The following is a 23,397-nucleotide window of genomic DNA, read 5'->3' as shown; positions in this document are numbered from 1 at the left end:
ACATGGCGTACTGTTAAGTCAATGAACTCCAAAATGAGAGGGCCAGAATTTCTAGTGGGCAATTTGTTCTTCCAATTTATCTTTTATATTAAGGAGAACCTCTTTATACAAACTCTCCTGTACAAATGAAAAGGGATTTTCTATATATATACATATATATATTCTCCTGTACAAATGAAAAGGGATTTTCTATATATATATATAGAAAATCCCCTTTCATTGATCAATATTATTAAAGTTTAAATTCAATTTTGGGCCCGTTAAATTGCTCAAGTCGGCTTTAGCCTTTAAGCGATGCGGCCCAATCAGTTTAGTGCAGTTTTGGCAGCTTCAGCCTCATATTAAACATTTTAACCGGACCGGTAAGAAGGAAGCCGAACTCCGGTTCAAAGATGTAAGCGATCTAGACCCTTAAATAGAAGAATGCACAGCCGTTAGATCTAGGGTATTGAGATTTAACTTGCCAACAAACACAAAACCCTGTCGTCCTGTCCTACATTTTTTCGACAAGAGAAAGAAGATGGTCCAGCGTCTCACTTATCGGAAGCGCCACAGTTACGCCACCAAGTCCAACCAGCACCGGGTTGTCAAAACCCCTGGTATACTTTTCTATACTATCTGATTTTTGTATATACAAAAATACATACATTTGTCTTATACAATGACGTCAAATACTTTTAGGGTTCTTAGAGTTGGATCTGTGTTATGGTTTTTTATCTTCCAGATCAGTAATTTAATTCAACATTTTCTTTTCTCTTTTTGTTTATGGTGCACGAGTTGATGTGGTTTGTTTAACCTCATTATTATCGGGGTATTACTGGAGTATTACTGTGGGGTAATTGCTTATTCCTTGAATTGAATTGTTTGAAATTTAGGTGGGAAGCTTGTGTACCAGACCACTAAGAAGAGAGCGAGTGGACCTAAATGTCCTGTCACTGGGAAAAGGATTCAAGGGGTATGTTTTAAGGTTTTGCATACTTTTTTACAGTTGGCTGGGATTTTGCGAACATTTAGTTATTGTTTAATTTATGTTTGAGTGTTATGATCGTCTGTGGAATTTGATCTCATATTTAGTAAAACATTTGCATTGATTTGAAGTAGGTTTTGGTGCTTGATGTGTTTTTTAATTATAATGAAATTGTTCAAAAGCTAGATAACAATTGTTTGAACAAGCCAAGCCTGCTTCTTTGGAATGTGGTTCCTGTTGCCTATCTTTGTATTAGATGCTAGTTATTTTTTTCATAAAATTTTTATTATTATTAGAATTGTGAATTACTAGTTTCATGTAAAGCATCACAAACTGAGAAGTGAAGGCATCTCCAATGGGACACCAAAACAGTGTGCAAATATTGCTCCAACCCAACTTTAAAAGTCACAGTAGATTGGTGTGATGAATAGTGCCACACCAATTTGGTGTGATACTATTCATCCACATCAATTTGGTGTGGCTTTTAGAGTTGGGTTGGAGCAACATTTAGGGTGCGTTTGGTTTAGTATTTTGGATAGGATTTTAGGGATAGTATTGGGTTATTGGATATGGGAGTATTACGAGGTAAATTTTAAAAATTTATAAAAAAGCCCTTAGGTTTACTAATTTAACTAAAGACCCTAACATGTAAAATGACAAAAACACCCCCACCACCTGCAGTGTCAGATTCCGCCACCACCGCCGGAATCTGGCCGAAAATTTCGTTACGGCACAGACTTGTCGGATCTTGCGTAACACGTCGTTATGCCTTTTCCGGCCAATCCATGGTGGATCTGGCCGGAAAGGCCAGATCTACGGTTTGTTATGGCCGTCGACGCCGGAAAAGGCCAAACGAGGGCCATCTTTGGCCGTCAGCGACGCCAAAGATGTAGCCGTCGTTTTCGGTCAACGACGGCCATTTCTTTGGCCGTCGTTGACGGCCAGATCTGGCCTTTTCCGGCCAGATCCGTGGTGGATCTGGCCGAAAAAGGCCACAGCGGTGAACTTCCGGCCATTTCTGGTCGGAAGTTTGGCCGTTGTACAGATTCCGGCTATCACTGACGGTGGTCGCCGAATCTGACAAGTTGGGTTGATGGGGGTGTTTTTGTTAATTTTTAAACTTTTTTTTCAGGGGGTATTTAGTGAAATTATAACCTTATGGGTTAAAATGTAATTAAAAAAAATAGGGTAATATTTTTAGAATAGGTACCAAACGCTATTTGAAAAATAGGATCCAGAATAGGGATAAATATTAAACCAACGCATACTAGAATCTCATAGAAGGGGGCAATTGTTAAGTTGACTTAATGTGACTTTAGATTGAAATAGTGTTTTAAACTTATATCTCTTTTGTTAAGAATAAAGTATCTAGTAATCAATGTTGTGATTATTATGTATTTAGTCTAATGTGTTCACCAAAATCAATTTTTACTGATATGAATTAAGGTGTGTTCTTCTATGTCGTGTATCCGTTTTTTTTATTTTAAATTTGAAAATGATTGTAAAATGCAAGAAATAAACGTGTTCGGCATGTTTGTTTAAAAATAGTTTTTAAAAGTGTGAAATGAAATGCGTTTGGGGCGTTGTCTTAAACATGTCAATTGTTGGTTGCCGTTTACATTTTATGTTAAAAGTCTTGATTTAAAATGAAATTTTTTGTTTTAGGAGAGAGAAAAGAATATTTAAAAAGAGAAATAGAATAAATGATTTTTTTATTCAGAAGAGAGACCCTTGTTCTCTCACTCACCCTTTTTTCTCTGTTTTTGAATACAAATTTACAGAAATGTTAAACGAAATCAGTCTTTATGAATTTCAATGCAAGAGAAATGAAAAAGGTTTACAAAAGAAATAACTGAACGTACTGTAAGGGATATTCGTTTACATTCTGTATTTGCCATTTACGTTTTTTCATTGAAATTTGTGAAATTAATGTTTGTTTATGATTCTTACTGATTTGCAAATGAGAAAACAAAGAAGAAAGAGGGAAGGAGAGAGAATATGACACACTTTTTCATATAGAAAAATTAAAATTTGAATAAAAAATTCTTATATTTTCCTTTTTTTATATTTTTTATTCTCCCTCAAAAAATAAAATTTTTGATTTCAAATCAAAATTTTTAACACAGGAAATGGGAGCTATTGACATATTTGAGACAAGCTCTTCCAGACAAATAAGATAGAGTTTTATAGGTTATGGAGGTGATAAATTTCATATTTTTCTTTTCCTTTTTGATGTTTCAGACTAATATGCTGAATGCCTTTTTTTTTGTGCTTTCGTGTTTTTGTTTTTCACAGTTTCAATCAGTTTCAATATTTATGAATACTGAAAATGGAAACACAATATTCATAAAAGAATACATCCTAAATTTCTATTAATCTCTGTTTTTGCTCTTAATCCAATGTTCAGTCAATTTATGATTTTCCAATAATAAATTAGTTGTGTCCATGCTTGCTCTGTTTATAGTCCTCTGTTCAGTTAAAATAAAAGCCTTCTGCTCTGGTTTTTTATCTCTCTTCTTTTTAAGGTCGGTTTATCTTCCCCACTCACTTATAAGGATTGACAAACTTCAGATATGCTTGCATTATGTTCAAAAAATGTATTTTTTTTTTTTTTTTGTTCTTTTCTAGTCTTGTAACTGTGTATACTTCTGGAACTTTTTTTTAATAAAGTAATACACCTATTATTCTGTGGTTATACATGCATGACTAGGTATACATTGCTTTCATTATAACTGAGATTGGTTGTGAAGCTGGCTAACATCACAGGGTTTGATAGTTTTATAATTTTCCACATATTCTAGAGCCATGTAAAAGTGACTCTCTTTGAATGTTGCCACATCTGCAGATTCCTCACTTGAGACCTACTGAATATAAGAGGTCTAGATTATCCCGGACTAGGAGGACCGTTAACCGTCCCTATGGTGGTGTATTATCTGGAAGTGCTGTTAGGGAGAGGTTTGTTTCAGGCTTCTACTTTTGCTATATATTCTTTAGTCCAGTGTTCTATTTATATTGGATTGTAAATATTTCTATTACTGTATCTGTTTGGTGACTTATTGATGCTAGTTTCTGACAATTATAATGGTTCTGTAGGATCATCCGTGCTTTTTTGGTGGAAGAGCAAAAGATTGTGAAGAAGGTGTTGAAGATTCAAAAGGCCAAAGAAAAGCAGGCATCAAGAAGTTAAAACCAGATAGACTTTGTTTACCAAACTTTAATTTCTTTATGAAATTTTGGCTGATATGAATTATGTACAATGGTATTTTGAGCTGTTCGTTAAAACTTAAATGAGCATTTGATTTTGAATGGAGAATTTTTCTTGACTCGAGTCACCTTGAGGAAAATGAATGAGCCAACGCCACGTCTAGAAATTGCTCAAAATCTAAGCATAATAAGTGGTATTATCTACCGATTCAACTATTTCCAAAAATATAATGGCAAACATATATCATTAAGCTTAAACAGGAAACAGAGGAAAAACAAAATAGCTCAAAAAAAAGTAATTAACTAGAAGGTCTAAGATCATCAAGAAAAATGGTAGCTCTTAAGAAGATTAACGAGCTTGTCATGAGGAGGGATTATCTCTTTACATACTGGTAGGTCGTTCAAGTTTTGTACCCATGAGAACATCAATGGTTACTTTTCTGGATCCAAAACTTTGACACTAAACGCTTCCTCATTAGCTTTGTAGCAACCGAATGTTGTATTGGGTTTGAATTACTAGTTTCATGTAAAGCATCACAAACTGAGAAGTGAATGCATCTCCAATGGGACACCAAAACGGTGTGCAAATGTTGCTCCAACCCAACTTTAAAAGTCACAGCAAATTGGTATGATGAATAGTGCCACACCAATTTGGTGTGATAGTGTTCATCCACAACAATTTGGTCGTGTGGCTTTTAGAGTTGGGTTGGAGCAGCATTTAGAATCTCATAGAAGGGAGCAATTGTTAAGCTGACTTAATTTGACTTTAGATTGAAAATAGTTGTTTTAAACTTATATCTCTTTTAGTTAAGAATAAAGTAATCTAGTAATTCAATGTTGTGATTATTTATGTATTTAGTCTAATGTGTTCACCAAAATCAATTATTTACGTGATATGAATTAAAGGTGTGTTCTTCTATGTCGTGTATCCGTTTTTTTTATTTTTAAATATTGAAAATGATTGTAAAATGCAAGAAATGAAAGCTTGTTCGGCATGTTTGTTTAAAAATAGTTTTTAAAAGTGTGAAATGAAAATGCGTTTGGCGGCGTTGTCTTAAACATGTCAATTGTTGGTTTCCGTTTACATTTTATGTTAAAAGTCTTGATTTAAAATGAAATTTTTTTGTTTTAGGAGAGAGAAAAGAAAATTTAAAAAGAGAAATAGAATGAATGATTTTTTTATTTAAAAGAGAGACCCTTGTTCTCTCACTCACTCCTTTTTCTCTGTTTTTGAATACAAATTTACAGAAATATTAAATGAAACCAGTCTTTATGAATTTCAATGCAAGAGAAATGAAAAAGGTTTACAAAAGAAATAACTGAACGTACTGTAAGGGATATTCGTTTACATTCTGTATTTGCCATTTACGTTTTTTCATTGAAATTTGTGAAATTAATGTTTGTTTATGATTCTTACTGATTTGCAAATGAGAAAACAAAGAAGAAAGAGGGAAGGAGAGAGAATATGACACACTTTTTCATATAGAAAAATTAAAATTTGAATAAAAAATTCTTATATTTTCCTTTTTTTATATTTTTTATTCTCCCTCAAAAAATAAAATTTTTGATTTCAAATCAAAATTTTTTAACAAAGAAATGGGAACTATTGACATATTTGAGACAAGCTCTTCCAGACAAATAATATAGTTTTGTAGGTTATGGAGATGATAAATTTCATATTTTCTTTCTTTTTTCATGTTTAGACTAATATGCTGAATGTTTTTTTTTTTGGTGCTTTCTTGTTTGTTTTTTGCAGTTCAATCATTTTCAATATTTATGAATACTGAAAATACAACACAATATTCATAAAAGAATACCCTAAATTTTATTAATCTCTGTTTTTGCTCTAATCCAATGTTCAGTCAATTTATGATTTTCCAATAATAAATTAGTTGTGTCCAGCTTGCTCTGTTTATAGTCCTCTGTTCAGTTAAATAAAAGCCTTATTTTGTTCTGCTCTGTTTTTTTCTCCTCTCTTTTTGAGGTCGGTTTTATCTTCCTCAATCACTTATAAGGATTGACAAACTTCAGATATGGTGCATTATGTTCAAAACATGTATTTTATTTTGTTCTTTTCTAGTCTTGTAAATGTGTACTTCTGGAACTTTTTTTTAATAAGTAATACACCTATTATCTGTGGTTATACATGCATGACTAGTATACATGCTTTCATTATAACTGAGATTGGTTGTGAAGCTGGCTAACATCACAGGGTTTGATAGTTTTAATTTTCCACATATTCAGAGCCATGTAAAGTGACTCTCTTTGAATGTTGCCACATCTGCAGATTCCTCACTTGAGACCTACTGAATATAAGAGGTCTAGATTATCCCGGACTAGGAGGACCGTTAATCGTCCCTATGGTGGTGTAATCTGGAAGTGCTGTAGGGAGAGGTTTGTTTCAGGCTCTACTTTTGCCATATATTCTTTAGTCCAGTGTTTATTATATGGATTGTAAATATTTTATTACTGTATCTGTTTGGTGACTTATTGATGCTAGTTTCTGACAATTATAATGGTTCTGTAGGATCATCCGTGCTTTTTTGGTGGAAGAGCAAAAGATTGAGAAGGGTTGAAGATTCAAAAGGCCAAAGAAAAGCAGGCATCAAGAAGTTAAAACCAGATAGACTTTGTTTACCAAACTTTAATTTCTTTATGAAATTTTGGCTGATATGAATTATGTACAATGGTATTTTGAGCTGTTCGTTAAAACTTAAATGAGCATTTGATTTTGGATGGAGAATTTTTCTTGATTAGAGTCACCTTGAGGAAAATGAATGAGCCAACGCCACGTCTAGAAATTGCTCAAAATCTAAGCATAATAAGTGGTATTATCTACCGATTCAACTATTTCCAAAAATATAATGGCAAACATATATCATTAAGCTTAAACAGGAAACAGAGGAAAAACAAAATAGCTCAAAAAAAAGTAATTAACTAGAAGGTCTAGGATCATCAAGAAAAATGGTAGCTCTTAAGAAGATTAACGAGTTTGTCAGGAGGACGGATCATCTCTTTACATACTGGTAGGTCGCTCAAGTTTTTTACCCATGAGAACATCAATGGATACTTTTCTGGATCCAAAACTTTGACACTAAACGCTTCCTCATTAGCTTTGTAGGAACCGAATGTTGTAGTCATCACAATGTCTAGAAATCCTAAATTCTTGCCATCAATTATGGGAGCGCCGTCTGGAAAAAGTTCTCTCATTCCTTTTTCCAACACCTCCATTTTCTCAAACACTTCTTCAACTGCTTTTTCTTTTGCTTCCCCACCACTTGTACTCAGCATCTTCCTCATAGCCTCATATAACTGCATTTATAAACATTAGACGTGATTCTACAATGTTATGAAATCCAAAACGAGAAGGAATAATATAAAAAAACTGTCAAAATGCTGCATCGATATGACATATTGAAAGCTTTTACCTGTTGCTGAATAAAAGTTGCCCAGAATCGAATTTGAGCTCTTTCATAGGGATCCTGTGGAAGGAGGCGAGGAGCATGATTCCAGGTTTCGTCAATATATTCTAGGATGACATAGGACTCGGGTCACTCGGCTAAAGGTTTTCCATTGTGAACAAATACAGGCAACTTCTTATAAACAGGATTGTATTGAAGAAGCAATGGACTCTTGTTGCTCAAATCTTTTTCTATGTACTCGTAGGGTACGCCTTTAACTATGAGGGCCAATTCAACCCTCTTAACTAATGCTACAAACACCGAAATTTCACACCGAATTTTTATATCGAAGGATATAACAACCAGTCAGACGTGACTACGCTCAAGTCTTTCATGAATGAACGGTCATCCGATATTTATAGATGCCCGCTCATATTTAATGGACTCCCGTTCATATTATATGGACATATGTCCATCCTGTCCAAAAAATTTTAAAAGAAAAATAATGGACGCCTGTTCATCTTATATAGACAGGTGCCCGTATAAGATGAATGCATGTCTAGAAAATTTTAAAAAATTTTACATTCAATGGACAGACGTCCTTTTAGATGGACACAGTCTATTGTTTAATTTAAAAAATTTTATATTCAATTTTTGTCTCAATCCAAAAATAAATGTCGCTATCTTCATTCAATTTTTGTTAATATTCAAAGTAATTGGACAAGCTTCATTAAATTTTTGTCTATATTCAATGTAATTGGAAAAGTGTCACATTCTTAACTCAATTAGGATTCACAATTAATGTATTAAATAAATTTAAAATTTATTAATATTAAAAGATGACCGCTCGTCCTTTTATGAGGACAACCATCCAACTATGGCGATCGTCCTCAGAAGAGGACGGGCGTCCATAAATAATTTAGGCCAAATTTTTTTACTTTAAACTATTAACGAATGTCTATTCTAGGTGGACGGTCATCCATATAATATGGATGGACATCCATTTTAAATGAACGGTCGTCGAATAACAATGGACGGTCGTCCATCATTCGTGAAATATTTGTTAACGTGATACGTGGTTCGTTTGACTCAATATACATGTCGTTCGGTGTAAAAATTTGGTTTGATGCGTCGATGTCCGTAGCATTTTTCTATAAAAAAAAAAATGTAAAAGTCCCATAACTGTTTGGTGCCCAAGAAACCCTGGTCAAATTTGTCATACAAATTATCTTTAGTTTCCGGGATAGATCTTTCCAGATGGTGGTGCAATTATGCAGAGAGTATTTGATATGAAATATGCTTTTCAATACAGTGGATAAGTTTACTGACAAAACAGTGGGCCGGTTTGTTCTTAATCAAGGAGTCATGTTTCACAGGTTTATGTCTTTGAAGGTAAATGATTCACGGTGCATTACAATATCCATGCATTGAGCTCCACATAAATCATGGTGATGCCACTGTGTTTCTACTGGGTTTTGATCCTATACCAGTTTCTCTCATAACTTGAAAAGAAATTTTAGACAAAACTTAAGGAATATCAAGTGGAAAAACTAATGGTAAGGGGTTAAACAACAAACTCCTTTCAATGAGGTCTCTGTATGAATCTTGATACGAAATGAACATAAAGAAGTTAACATTTTTTGTTTTTATCACTTGAGACCTGATGAATATAAGAGGTTGGAAGTGCCCTGTCAGGGAGAGGTTTGTTTCTACTTTTGCACTTTAATAGTTATGTGATTACTTCGCAAATGTAATGGTTCTGTAGAATCATCCGGGCTCTTTTGCGGGAGAGAAGATTTGGAAGGGGCTGAAGATTCAAAAGGTTGAAGAAACGTAGGCATCAAAGAGTTCTCTGGATCCAAAACTTTTACTCCAAACACTTCCTCATTGGCTTTGTAGTAACCGAATGTTGTACACATCACAATGTCTAGAAATCCTAAATTCTAGCCATCCATTTTGGGAGCGCCCTCTGGAAACAGTTCTCCCAATCCTTTTTCCAACGCCTCCATTTTCTCAAACACTTCTTCAATTGCTTTTTCTTTTGTATCCTCATCACTTGTGCTAAGTTTCTTTACAGCTTCAGACAACTGCATGTATAAATCATACCATTTCAGCTTGTAATGTGCAAAAATACAATTTTTAAACAATGGACTCCTGTTGCTCAAATCTTCCTCTACGTATTCATAGGGTATGCCTTTAACTCTGAGGGCCAATTCAATCCTTTTAGAGTAAGTACTACCCCACATCCCATGTAGCTTAAACTTCTTACATCTCACTCTCTTGGTTACTTTCCTTGTTTAATTTTTGATCAATTTATGTTTCTGTAATCTCCAGATAGATGGATCAGAAGATTTCCCATTAATTTTTTTTTACTCAAGTTACCTTGTCAATTCACATAATATTATATATGAATCTGGATTGAAGAATGTTAGTTGACTATTCATTTTGGTCACCCAGTAAATTAAGTAGCATTGAGACAACACATTAGTTGATAATATGAAACGATCTAAATAAAAATGTTCTTAACTCTTTGTTGAACATATTAGACAAAATACAATGCTATAACTTGTTGCCTAAGAAACCCCTGGTAAAAAATTTACAGTATACAAATCATCTTTAGCTTCAACTCCATTGTACTAACCTTTTAGATGCGAGAAGAGGCAAAAAATGTTTTGATATAAAATATGCTTTCAGACACCTTAGGATAAGGGTCATTGACAAAGCAACAGATTTATATTCTTCTTGCAAAAGCTGTTGTTCTGAAAGATTCAATGTATTTAGTTATTATTGAAAGATCTACTGGGGTTTCAGCTTGAATTATCTAGTAAAACTAAATAAATGAATCATGGCCTATGTTTGTAATAGTATTTGAATGAAATCTATCAAGATTTCAGATTCATTGCAGCTGAAAAACAATTACACCAGGTCAATATGCCATAGGCCTTACTACAAAACCACACCAATCTGAAAGAGGGAGCAAACACACAGCATTTTGCAAAGCTAATTAAGTAAAAGACTTGAGAGCATTTTGCCTGAAAACCTGAAGGAAATTGATGAGCTGGTCATAAGGAGGGTAGATCTCTTTAACTATAGGATGCTGGTTCAACTTTTCAACCCATGAGAACAAGAAGGGGTTTCTCTTTGGATCCAATACTTTTACACCATGGACTTCTTCACAAACATTTTGGGTACAGAATACTGAACACACCAAAATGTCTAGAAATCCAAAATTCTGGTCATCAACATCTGGAACGACTTCAGAAAAATATTCTTTCATTCCCTTTTCCAACACGTTAATTTTCTCAAACGCTTCTTCACTTGTTCTTTTTTGTGCTTCCCCATCTGTCATGAGCAGTCTACCAAGAAGCTCAAACAACTGCATGTATTAAACCGTTAGTGCTATCCAAGTTATTTAGGTAACATTAATGAACAACAACTCTTAAACTAACGTGTGCTTTTACCTGCTGTTGGATAAAACTAGCCCAGAATCGAATTTGAGCTCTTTTATGGGGATCTTCTGGCAGGAATCGAGGAGAATGTTTCCAGTTCTCGTCAATATATTCCAGGATTATATAAGACTCGGCTAAGGGTTTTCCATTGTGAACAAGTACAGGGACCTTCTTATGAACAGGATTGTATTGGAGAAGTAATGGACTCTTGTTGCTCAAATCTTCTTCTATGTACTCATAAGGTATTCCTTTAAGTTTGAGGGCCAGTTCAACTCTCTTAGAGTAAGGACTAACCCACATCCCATGTAGCTTAACATTTCTCTCTTCTGCCATCTCACTCTCTTGCTTTCTTTCTGCTTTGTTTTTTTTTTTTTTTTATCTATCAATTGATGCTTGTGAAACTGTGAAAGCCTTCAAATATATAGAAATCAGAGGGCATAACTAGAGTTGCATAATTTATTTATTTACTTGTTTTATATTGCTTTGTCAATGGTACTTATTTATGACTTTAGATGACGGTGAGGCAGTAGACATTAATTCAGAGAATACATTATTTACAGAAATGTCATGAAATCTTTTGCCCTATATCTTGTTTCCCACGAAAGCCGTGGTCAAATATCTCAGGCTGGCTAAAATATGTTTCATTCAATACCTTTGCTTTAGCAATCAACGCTAGGCCATCTTTGGCTGTTTGAAGTTTACTCTGGACCTTACACATCTGAATATTTGGATTCAATTAGATTTGATTCATGGGCAAATACAAAGATTGAAAATAGAGATACCTTAAAACTTTATGGGTTGGATACCCATAACTCAACCCGCAAAACCCAACGGAAACACCCATTCTTACAAAATTGAAGGATGGGTTGGGTTGGGTACAACTTAATGGGTATTGGGTTAGGCTGAGTAAAAATCCCTTTTTTTATTATCTCCAATTTCTTGTTTATTATACTAAAAAATTATTTTATATTTTTCTAAAGAAAGTGATTTTTACCAATGTTATGAGAACCGGACCGGACCATCTGGTCGGATCGGTTCGATTGGGAGCCGACAGTATTTCTGGCCCGGTATCTCATGAAAACCGTCATTTTTTGTTATATCAGACTGAGTCGCGGTTGGACCGTCGGAATACTATTGAGTCGCGGTCCAATCGCCGCTCAATCTCGTCGGATTCTAGCATCGTTCGACAGTGAAAATACCACTATTCGATATGATGACTTCTCCACGACAAAACCCAACCATTTTCAGCCGCCGTTGTCCAGCCTTCGTCGCTCGCCGTCCACCTAAAGTTCACGCGACCGTCGGGCTTCTTTTGTTGATTCCAGCGAGTTCCGGTGCCAATGGAACTCCCTAGCACCACCATCAGATTCGTCGGAACCTATGCATCAAAAGCCCCATGATTCCAACTTCGATTGGCCGTCGATCGTCACTGCCACCACCACTCACCAGATTCTTCGCGTGACAGGGGTGTTTTAGACAGATTTCAAACCTTAAGGGAGTATTATAGGGGTTTTTTTTGATGAATTTCAAACCTTCAGGGACTAAAAATAATTTTACAAAATACGGTCCAACCGACCGATCCAACCAGACCCTTGAACGAGTCATAGTCTGGTCCGATTTTCGGAACATTGATTTTTACTATTGTGATTCTCTGAAATTGTTCAGGGTTTTACTTTGTTTTTAGAGTAAATGACATGTTCCCAGCCAAAGATTAGCAAAATTCCGAGTTCCCACCCTTGATTTCATTTATTTCGTATTTCAACCCTTAAATTAACAGAAAATCATTTTATCTGACGTTTAAACGGTAAAATGGTAATTTGAACTGCATTAAATCTTAAATAAAAATAAAAATTTCAAATAACCCTTTACATCTCAAATTTCTTTCACAAGCACCCCTCATCAGTCCCCTCCCTCGTGACAGTTGCAAAAAATTAGATCTGGCCGGATTTTGTCGCCGTTGGACATCACCACCATCGCCACTAGCTTCCCTTACTCATCCCTGACAAAATCCATCCATCCCCCAGCCTCGTCCGCCTCAATTTTGGTCGGATCTGAGCCTTTTTTCTGCAATTTTCCCCTCCCTTGCGGCTGTCGGAAAAATCCAATTCTAGCTGGATTCCGGCATCGTTTGACAGCATCACCACCACCATTAGCTTCCCCCACTCATCCTTGACAAAATCCATCCATCCCCTAGCCTCGTCCGCCTCCATTTTGGCTGGATCTTAGCCTTTTATTAGCAATTTTCCCTTTCCTCGCGGCTGTCGAAAAATCCAGATCTAGCCAGATTTTGGTGCCGTTTGACATCACCGTCACCACCATTACCTTCCCCCACTCATCCCCAACAAAATCCATCCGTCTCCCAGCCTCGTCCGCCTCCATTTTGACTGGATCTGAGCCTTTACTCCCTATTTTCCCTTCCCTTGCGACTGTCGGAAAAATCCAAATCCATTTGAGCTTAAAAAGTAATTTACTAACTTATTTGTAATGGTAGTTTCATAATAACACTCTCCATATTGTGTTAGAATCCAAAAATCATTCACGGTTTTAATTTAAGGTTGGGAATATGAGATAAATGAAACCAAGGTTGGGAACTTGGATTTTTGCTAATCTTTGGGTGGGAACATGTCGTTTACTCTTGTTTTTATTTAGACGCATAACTGAAAGGCTAATGAGCAATAGGCTTTGCAAAAACAAGTGGGTGCAATGTGCTCCAATATCAAGAATTTGAACCATATTTCCTACTAATTTCATATTGCTTTAATTATTTTCCCTATATAAGTTCTAGTCTAAAGGTGGATGAGGCTCTTTTGTCGTGTTGAGCTTGTATCTTCGTTGGTCATGGTGAGACTAGGTACTTCATTTTAATGTTTATATGTTAAAATCATAATTTTGTAATACTAGGTGAAAACTGTGGTTTTGAACCCTTGCTCATACGGCACAAGCAATGGCCATAAATTAGAAATGTTTGTCATAGCAATTTAGACTTGTTTATGGCTTTCTTAACTATGGAGACCAAAATATATTTATTTTAATTTGTAATATCTAGAAGTTATTTGGTTTTTTTTTTTAATTAAGATATTTGGATCAGTTTACACGTACCTCAACTAATCTTCGAGGAAGACTAACATATCAACCCACTTAAAAGTTATTTGTTATCAACATAGAATATACTAGAGTTTCTTAGAGTGATTGAAGTTCTTTTAGGAATATATAATTTTGGACTTAACAATTATTGGTTGATGAAAGAAGTGCATAAAATATAGAAAATTTATTTAGTAATTAAAAAGACAAAATCTTGAGTTTAGGAAATTTAAAAGGAAAAAAAGAATAAATATTTACCATCTTCTATTATAATTGATATATTTCAATGAATCTTTACGAACTTAAACAAAATAAAATAGTAGATTATCTATCAAGAAATTAAAAAAATTGAGGATAATATATATATATAGGTAATTTTGGTATTAAGTGGGGTTCAAAAAGAGATTTTAAAATATAAAAAGGGTGTACTTAATAATGGAGGCTAAAATCACCAATAATACTACGAACACTGATAATTTACACCGAATTTTTGTATCGACGTATGTGGCATCTAGTCAAACACGACCACGTTAGAGACAATACACATCTTCTGTGAATGAACAACCGTCTAAGAATTATGGACGGTCATTCATCACGAATGGATGAGCATCCAAGAAAATAACAATGGATTCCCATCTATATTATTTGAACGGGAGTTCATTTACTATGGACAGGTGTCCACCTCATATGAACGCTTATCCATAAATTTTTAAAAATAAAATAATGGACGCCAATAGTAGCTCACAAGTTCTTCCTTGCTTTTGGCTGGAAAAAACTTGAATATCTAGTCCCAGAAACACTTATCAAGAGATGGAGGATTTAATCTCACTGTATTCTTGAAATTTTTCTGTTCTTGCTTGGTCCAAGGAAGCATAACTTCTTCACCCATCTTATCAATTGTCCATTTGTGAAAAGCTTAAGATAGTTCAAGTTTCAGTCTGTACCTTTTCTCAACAATATGAAATCTAACAATTCAATAGATTCTGGGAACCGGCAACCACACGAATCTTGTCTTCCCTTTCCGATACAATCTCTTTCAATTAAAAATCTATATTCTATTTTTTCCAGTGGCCAGATATTCAAGATTTTTCCAACCAAAAGCATGGAAGAAACTCATGAGCTACTATTGGTGTCCATTATTTTATTTTAAAAATTTTATGGACAAGCGTGTTAGAGTAGATGCCTTAGAGCCAATCAATTATTATAAAATTAACTCTTTGTAATAATCTTTATTAATCAATAAAATGCATTTTATTATATATCTTGTAAATCATATATGTATGTATTGATATATGTCCTTAGGATGATAGAACCGTGACGAGAATATCAAGTATTTTAAATCTTGATAGTGAGAACCCTATGATCACATATGGTGGCCATTCTAGAAATGTTCGTAGCCCTAGTATTGTTATGACCAATGACACAAATAATACGGTAAGACTATCATAGTGTTGAACAACCTTGTCAAAAGATAGTGACTAATCTCACTTGTCAAGGTTATTTGCCGACAACCTAGTGCAACATGTGGAATAAATTCTCTAACAAATGGTGGTGCATATGATCTTTAGACTTGAGATCACTGGAGAGCCTTGTGCACCGATTGGTGTAGTTTGACACTAGCCCAACGTAATTCTATTCAGAACTATGAATACGACAGTGATTGACTATATCGAGGAGTGTATCAAAACTATGGTGGATTGACAAAGGATTCATCACTCTCGAGTGCGGGAGAAGTTATCTCACAACGCAGTTTAGTAAATGGCAATGACACTAAATTTTCGGCCACAGTGGGATTGAGTTGTTGCTCAATCAAATTTATTTATTTGGTCATTGGTCTAGTAGCTAAATACAAAGATATCGAGAATAACTGAGGTTGACACTATTTATGTACCTCAGTCTCGATGAGATAACAAATGATGAAATGATTTGATTGCATGGTAAGCATATTGTTGATAGGTAGCTATTTCGCTGAATCTGAATATATCGGGTGGCCAGGATGCCTTGCCAGGGGCCAATCTTAGTCTGTGTGTAGTGAGACGATTAATTAGTGTTAATCGTGATACTACTGACTGCCGATATGATAAGGAGCATACGGGTCACACATTTCAAAAATAATTTAAGAATCAGTTTGTGAAACGAGTATTTTCGTCTTTTAGGACAATTCAAGTTTTAGTCTGTACCTTTTCTCAGCAATAAGAAATCTAACACATTCAAAAGATGCTGGGAATTGGCAACCACATGAATCTTGTCTTCCTTTTTCGATACAATCCCTTTCAATTAAAAATCTATGTTCTACCTTTTCCAGTGGCTAGATATTCAAGTTTTTTTCTAGCCAAAAGCAGGGAAGAACTCGTGAGCTACTATTGGCATTCATTATTTTATTTTAAAAATTTTATGGACAGGCATCCATATGAAGTGGACGCCTGCCGTAGTAAATGGACTCTCATCCAAATAATATGGACAGAGTCCATTGTTATTTTTGTGGACGCTCGTCCATTCGTGATGAATGGTCGTCCATTAAATATGGACAAGTATCCATAATTGTTGGACGACCATTCATTCATGGAAGACATGTGTTATCTCCAAAGTGGTCATGTCTGACTGGATGCCATGTATGTCGATACAAAATTCAATGCAAATTATCGGTGTCCGTAATGTTATTGAAAAATTACTTCCCTAATTTGAGCTTGGAAAGCTTTAAAACACCTCATAAAGAAGAAAGACTGATAATAGATCCCTATTGACATGAAAGCCTTGAAAAATTTGATGATTGAAGACAATGGTTGTTCAATAAGTAAGCAATGCTACTAAATAATTCTCATAATCCTTCACAGTGACAGTGGTGGCTCATCAAAACAGAAACCTTGATTGAAATTTACAAGAGTCACTTTGTCGAGAATCTGTTCATTGTAATAAACTTTATAGCCCCATTGTACACACTCAGATAGGCATGTGTATGACGCAATGCAAACATTTCCCTTCTTTCATGAGATTGAAAGCTTTGTTGACATCCCCGAACTAAAGATCATGAGTGATGAACTGAGGATTAGGGCACTTACTTCATATCGTGATTACACATTTGCGGCATATGTGTTATAACTACTCACAAAAGGAATCAACCAAATAACAATGTAATGATAATAAAGAAAACAACAAAGAACCTAAGAAGGTACACAACATTGTTACACTAGAATTTGCCAATTACTGCCAGGCACTTTTTAAGGCGGTTACTGGTTTCCAGCCTATATACCTTTAGAACTTAGCCAAGATTTGACTCCTTAGATCCTATTGGAGACTAGAAGGAATCACAGTTTCGAAAAGCCCCAATTTCCAGAAACCCTAATTTCACGAAACCCTAATTTCATAACGAAAAACCCTAATCTCCAAGAAATGGCTTTGATACCACTATTATAACCACTCACAAAAGGAATCAACCAAATAACAAAAGATCAAAAACAAGAATCACAAAACACACACAAGAACAGCTAGATTTTACTGTGGTTCACTTGCTCTATATTTGAGCAAGCTACGTCCACGTTGAACTTGGGAAACACACGAGCTCGCTGCACTAAATCACTGTCAAGATTACAGATTAAACACAGTAACACAAATCCCTCAATAACCCGTAACTCACCCTAGAGATTACACCCTTCGAATCCCTATAAACAGCGTATACAATACACCCAGAATGACATGACCAGTCACTCAATCAACAAGTTACAAGATTCACTCAACCCATATTGAAACCCTAAAAGACTCAAAATGGTGTTTAACGAAGAAGAGAGAGATTTGCACAAATGAATAATGCGTAAAATGCCAAAATAACTTTGCTTTTATATGGTTGACATTAGGGTTAAATTCCAACCGCTGGATCTTCTTTTCATCAATGCTCAGAATTGTTTCTTCAGTTTGAATCAAAACAACGTCGTTCCATTTAAGTTCTAATACGACAACGTTTCAAGCCATCATCCAACAATATGGTAATGACATTGTTGTTGTCAAGCATACTCATCAAGTACACCTATACTCACTTAAACCCACTCGTATTTGCTTTATATTTTCGTTATTATGGCTGAATTTCGCCTCCAGTCCTAAAGGAAAAAAAATGTTGATGGTTTGCCAGGTAAAAAAATCACACCCTTACTATAAATGGTTAGGCAAGATAACGACATATTGCATGCCAATTACAAAAAGTGATTCGCAAAGATCCGTAGTATGAATGATCTCATGCCCAACTACGTGGTTTGGAGGTGTGTGGTTAATTATTAATGACTAAAGTAAGAGTGCAATGCATGAAAGTCTACCATCTTCATCTCCCAACAGTAGGCTCTTGATCTCCTCTCTCCACACTGTGAAGAACTTCAGTCGACTCAAGTTCCAAGTAAGATTAGTTCATGAAAAAAAAAAAAAAAGGTTTTCTCATTGGGAGTCTAACTATTTTTTGTTGCTTGAAAATGGTTTTTACAATAATATTTACTTGTATTTGTGTTTAGTTTTGGTTTGTGTTTGTGTTTTGTGTGTGCAAGTGAATCTTTCTGTCGATGGATTTAGGTTTTTTTTTTCCCCCTATAATGGTAATTCTTCGAAAGTTTATTTATGATGGTTGAGTTGTGATTTTGCATTTTAAATTTTTGGGTTAAGCTAAGGAAGTAAGGATTAGGATCATTTAGTGCTTGACAAGAAGGGTTTTCTCATTTAGTGATGGTAATGAGTAATGACATTGTTGTTGTCAAGAGTGCTCATCAGGTACACCTATACTCACTTAAACCCACTCGTATTTGTTTTATATTTTCGTTATTATGGCTGAATTTCGCCTCCAGTACTAAAGGAAAAAAATGTTAATGGTTTGCCAGGTTACAAAACAATACCCTTACCATAAATGGTTGGGCAAGATAACGGCAAATTGCATGCCAATTACAAAAAGTGATTTGCAAAATATCCAAGTACGAATGATCTCACGCCCAACTGTGTGGGTTGGAGGCTCTTGGTTCATTGTTAATGACTAAAGTAAGCACACAATACGTGAAACTCTACCATCTTCGTCTCTCAACAGCAAGCTCTTGATCTCCTGTCTCTTCACTATGAAGAACTTTAGCCGACTTAAGTTCTAGGTAAGATTAGTTCATGAAAAAAAGAAGAAGAAGAAAGGTTTTCTCATTGGGAGCCTATCTGTTTTTTGTTGCTTGAACATAGTTTTAAAATAATAGTTACTTGTATTTGTGTTTAGTTTTGGTTTGTGTTTATGTTTTGTGTGTGCAAGTGAATCTTTTTGCCGCTAGCTTTAGACCTTTTTTTTTTTTTTTTTTTTTTTCCTATAATGGTAATTTATGGAAAGGTTATTTATGATGGTTGAGTTGTGATTCTGCGTTTCAAATTTTTGGGTTAAGCTAAGGAAGTAATGATTAGGGTCATTTAGTGCTTGACAAGAAGGTTTTCTCATTGGCAGTCTATCTGTTTTTTGTTGCTTGAAAATGGTTTTTACAATAATATTTACTTGTATTTGTATTTAATTTTGTTTGTGTTTTCTTAAAAAAAAAAAAAGGAGTAGAAGGGTTTTCTCATTGGGGTTGAAATTTTGTGAAATGCCTTACTATTTCATCATTTCTGGTTATGTGTTTAGTATATATTATACACATGTTATTTTATAGAGAAATGCTAGTCTTACAAAGATGCATACAAAAAGAGGCATACAAAGACAAATCCTACCCTTAATCTTCATGATTGTCTTTTTCTCTCTCTCTTTTTCCCTTCTTTCAAGGGTAGGATTTATCTTTGTATGCCCCTCTTTGTATGCATCTTTGTAAGGCTATCATTCCTCTATTTTGTATATGTCCTAGTTTACATGAGCATGTGAGATATGGCTTATAGGGTGTATTACATAGTTGGTTTATTCTTAAAAACTTGGGGTTTCTTGTTAGGATTGTTGTTTGTTGAAATTGCAAGTATAATATACATGTTTTGGGTATTTTGTGTCCTTTGTGAATTGTTTTGTGACTATTTAGAGGCTTGTGGGGTTAGTGAAAAATCCGAGTTAAATTATTCAGGCCGCATTATACTATATTTGTGTGTTTTTAATTAGTTAAAAGTGGTCATTTTTCTGATTGTGTTGAGAGGCAGTACAATTATAATTTTGTTCTTTGCTTATTTCTTTGCTTTGTTATTAAAGAGATTAGACCCAAATTGTTTAAAGTTTTTATATGTTCTAATTTGCATGGGAATGTGAGATGGTTTATAAGGTGTATTTCATATTCAAATTATTCTTAAAAAAAGAAGGGGGGGGGGGGGGGGGGTGTTATTTAAGATTGTTGTTTGCTAAAATTGTAAATTAAGCCAAACAAGATAGTGAGGTATTGCATCAATACTTATTCCTCGATCTCTCAAATTTTCCTTTATAAAATTTCTAATTACATTACTTATTTGAAGCAACCATTTTAATATTCATTTTCATGTTTTGTTAGGTTTTTGAGCAACAAAATGAGATTTTTTTTTTCAACCATATGGTTTTTTTGTCTTTTGGTGACTTTGAAATTGATATATGTAATGCATGGCTATGCATATTATAATTTTTTATTTTTTTTGATATGCATATAAACTCGTAGTTTCCATGCACAAGGCATGGCTAAGAATTTGATGCATGGGGGAAGCAGCACCTCCTGATATATTTGATGAAGATGGAAAAGAATTGACACTAAATATTAGCAAAAAAGATATCAATTTCTAACAGGGAGCTCAAAGGAGAATCCTCCTTGCACATCGAGCGTGTAGGGCTAGGGTGTTTAGCGTGCAAGGAGCGTGCAAGGCTAGGGTGCTCAGCGTGCAGGGCCAGAGTGTTTGGCGTGCAGGGTTGGTCTAATTAAATTCATGTCATAATCATATATATATACCATTAGATCAATTATTAATATATGTTTAACTTGGTTATGATATGTAAAATAGAGGTCTCATATTTCAACAGGAATTAAAGAAATAATTTCGGTAAATTAAAAACTTTTTTAGTAGACATATCAAATGGGTTATCCAATAAAATATGTTAAATTATCTCTTTTGGTCAAACACATAGTGGAATATAGAATTAGAACTTAAATACAATTTTTTTATTTTTGAAAACAAATTTAGTAAAAATGAGTTAAAATGCTTTTTTAAATTGTTTCAAGATACAATACTAAAAAGTAACATTATCTTGTTATTACCATGGTACATTTTTTTAAGTAGACAAATAGAATGAACTATGTATTAACAAGTTAGTCATACGTATAGTATGTATAGATAAGGTTAGAATATAAAAAGAAGGAATAAAATGGTCTAATGTCCAATATCAAATACAGTTTTTTGTTTTTCAAAATAAGAGATTAAAAAAAAATCATATGAAAACATGTCTGATAGAAATGAATTAAAATATCTGTTTCTTAATTCTTTATACCTTTTAATTCGAAAAAAAAAAGTTAAGTATTATATGTAGACGTAAAAATCTACCTGTACGGAAGGGGGGTTTGATCCCATGAGGTTGAGGCCACTAGCGATCTACTGCACCTGCACACGTAGAGAAACACACACGTAAAGCGAACGGGAAACACCGGGATGGTGTTTGCAATAGGCACTCCGACGCTCAAGTCAGCAAGTTTGAAAGAGGCTAGTATAATGAGGGCTAGAGAATAGAAAGGTTATCGGAGGTCTAATCGGAGACTGTGACTACGGCGGTGATGTAAAGCTCTCAAGTAGGAGCTTCAGGTGTGAAGGTATAATGTCGTCTCCCCTTTGTGAGAGGGCAGGCCTCTGTTTATATAGTGACTGTCTGGTCTCCCACTCCTGGTGGGAGTAGGAGTCCTAATGTGACTCTGATGCAAACCCTAGAAGAATTAGGGTCGTGGTAAGCTGTCTTACCAGTGTCCGGATAGGAAAGTGATTCTGATCAGGAAAGTAACTCCGTGTAGGAAAGTGTTCTGAACAGGAAAATGATTTTGAGTAGGAGATTGATTAGGAACAAGAATATGATCAGTGGGCCGTGGACTCGGAACTTGCCTACAGGCCTATGAAGTGAACTGGAACTGGGAGACCCGTGCTCAGAGGGTTTGGGTCGGCCGTATCTCATATCAAATGGGACTGATCTGGCTTGGGCCTCTTTAGTACTTGGCCCGGTCTTTTCTTCACTAGTGGTCCTGTTTTCTTATTTGGGCCAAGGACGATTTTTGGCCCTAACATTATATCAAAAACATTTTAAAATATCAAAAATTTAATATACAACTAAAAAACTTGGACTAAATTTTAGTTTCTCAAAATTTTTTTTAAATCACAGATCCATCAAACCTAAAAAACTATCACAATTTTGTTTTATCATCTGTAAATAAGGATGTAGTCAATTGATTTGATTAATGGTGAAGATGACATGTGTTACATTGCTTATATATTTAGGTATTATAATTGGGAATTGTAGTACATTCAATTGTGATAGGGCTTTCCCTTGGAGCCTCAAACAATACTTGCAGCATTAAAGGTCTTATTGCAGCTCTTTGCTTCCACCAAATGTTTGAAGGAATGGGCCTCGGTGGTTGCATTCTCCAGGTATAATTTCTTTTAAAATACAAATCTTGTTTACCAACCTTAGATGATAGTTTCCTATCATCAAAAAATTGTGAAAATGAAAAATTAATCAAACTTTTTCGTATTAAAAACTATAAATTTTGTGGTTTACAGCTAACCAATACTCGTCAAGTCCGTCTAACAATAAAAGATATTTAATTTTTTATGACATTGAATAACCGAAGTCCAAATTTTGAAACAAATACTTATATCAAAACCTAAGAATTTTTTTCATATACATTTATATAGGCTTTGACTATCATACAACACAGTACAAATGGAAATTATAAGTTTTACATTATGAGTTTACAAATTTTACATTAATGTCTTGATACAACGTTGTACTATAGCAAAACCCTAGTTATATATTTCTTCTTAGAAATTTCCACTTTCTTTACTATGTAACAACTAAGGTTGAGTACAAGCTATTCAAGAAGATGGTAATGGTGTTCTTCTTCGTCGTAACGACGCCGTTCGGCATTGCCCTAGGGATCGTATTGTCAAACACATACAAAGAGAACAGTCCAATATCATTGATCTCAGTAGGGTTGTTGAATGCTTCATCACTAAGGCTTCTAATCTACATGGCTCTAGTTGATCTTCTTGCTGTTGACTTCATGGGCCAAAAGTTGTAGGGAGGCATCATGCTTCAGCTTAAACTTATGTTGCTGTTCTTCTTGGTCTTGGTGGCATGTCTCTTCTGGCAAAATGGGCTTGA

The 23,397-nt window shown here is 34.7% G+C and overlaps 3 protein-coding genes and 2 pseudogenes across 3 annotated transcripts; 2 read left to right on the top strand and 3 right to left on the bottom strand.

Moving 5' to 3' along the window:
* Positions 1–458: 458 nt before the first annotated feature.
* On the top strand, positions 459–4,295 carry LOC116136724 (60S ribosomal protein L34). The gene is made up of 4 exons (XM_031422390.1): positions 459–599; positions 876–955; positions 3,813–3,922; positions 4,061–4,295. The coding sequence occupies exons 1-4, from the start codon at positions 521–523 to the stop codon at positions 4,152–4,154; spliced, it is 363 nt and encodes a 120-aa protein (XP_031278250.1). The 5' UTR covers positions 459–520; the 3' UTR covers positions 4,155–4,295.
* Positions 4,296–7,126: 2,831 nt separating this feature from the next.
* Positions 7,127–9,491, bottom strand: LOC116136693 (annotated as a pseudogene).
* Positions 9,492–9,515: 24 nt separating this feature from the next.
* On the bottom strand, positions 9,516–9,818 carry LOC116136692 (glutathione S-transferase U8-like). Its single transcript, XM_031422365.1, has one exon. The coding sequence runs from the start codon at positions 9,816–9,818 to the stop codon at positions 9,516–9,518; it is 303 nt and encodes a 100-aa protein (XP_031278225.1).
* A 314-nt stretch (positions 9,819–10,132) lies between these two features.
* On the bottom strand, positions 10,133–11,415 carry LOC116136727 (glutathione S-transferase U10-like). Its single transcript, XM_031422392.1, has 2 exons — positions 11,034–11,415; positions 10,133–10,948 (listed from the first exon to the last, which is right to left on the bottom strand). Exons 1-2 carry the CDS (start codon positions 11,352–11,354, stop codon positions 10,577–10,579), a joined length of 693 nt encoding a protein of 230 aa, XP_031278252.1. The 5' UTR covers positions 11,355–11,415; the 3' UTR covers positions 10,133–10,576.
* A 7,388-nt stretch (positions 11,416–18,803) lies between these two features.
* LOC116136691 lies at positions 18,804–23,397 on the top strand (annotated as a pseudogene).

Source organism: Pistacia vera, unplaced genomic scaffold, assembly GCF_008641045.1.
Source record: "Pistacia vera cultivar Batoury unplaced genomic scaffold, PisVer_v2 Contig318, whole genome shotgun sequence".
Lineage (NCBI taxonomy): Eukaryota > Viridiplantae > Streptophyta > Magnoliopsida > Sapindales > Anacardiaceae > Pistacia > Pistacia vera.
Note: the sequence above shows the minus strand (reverse complement) of the source record. Positions and strands in the feature narration are given on the sequence as shown.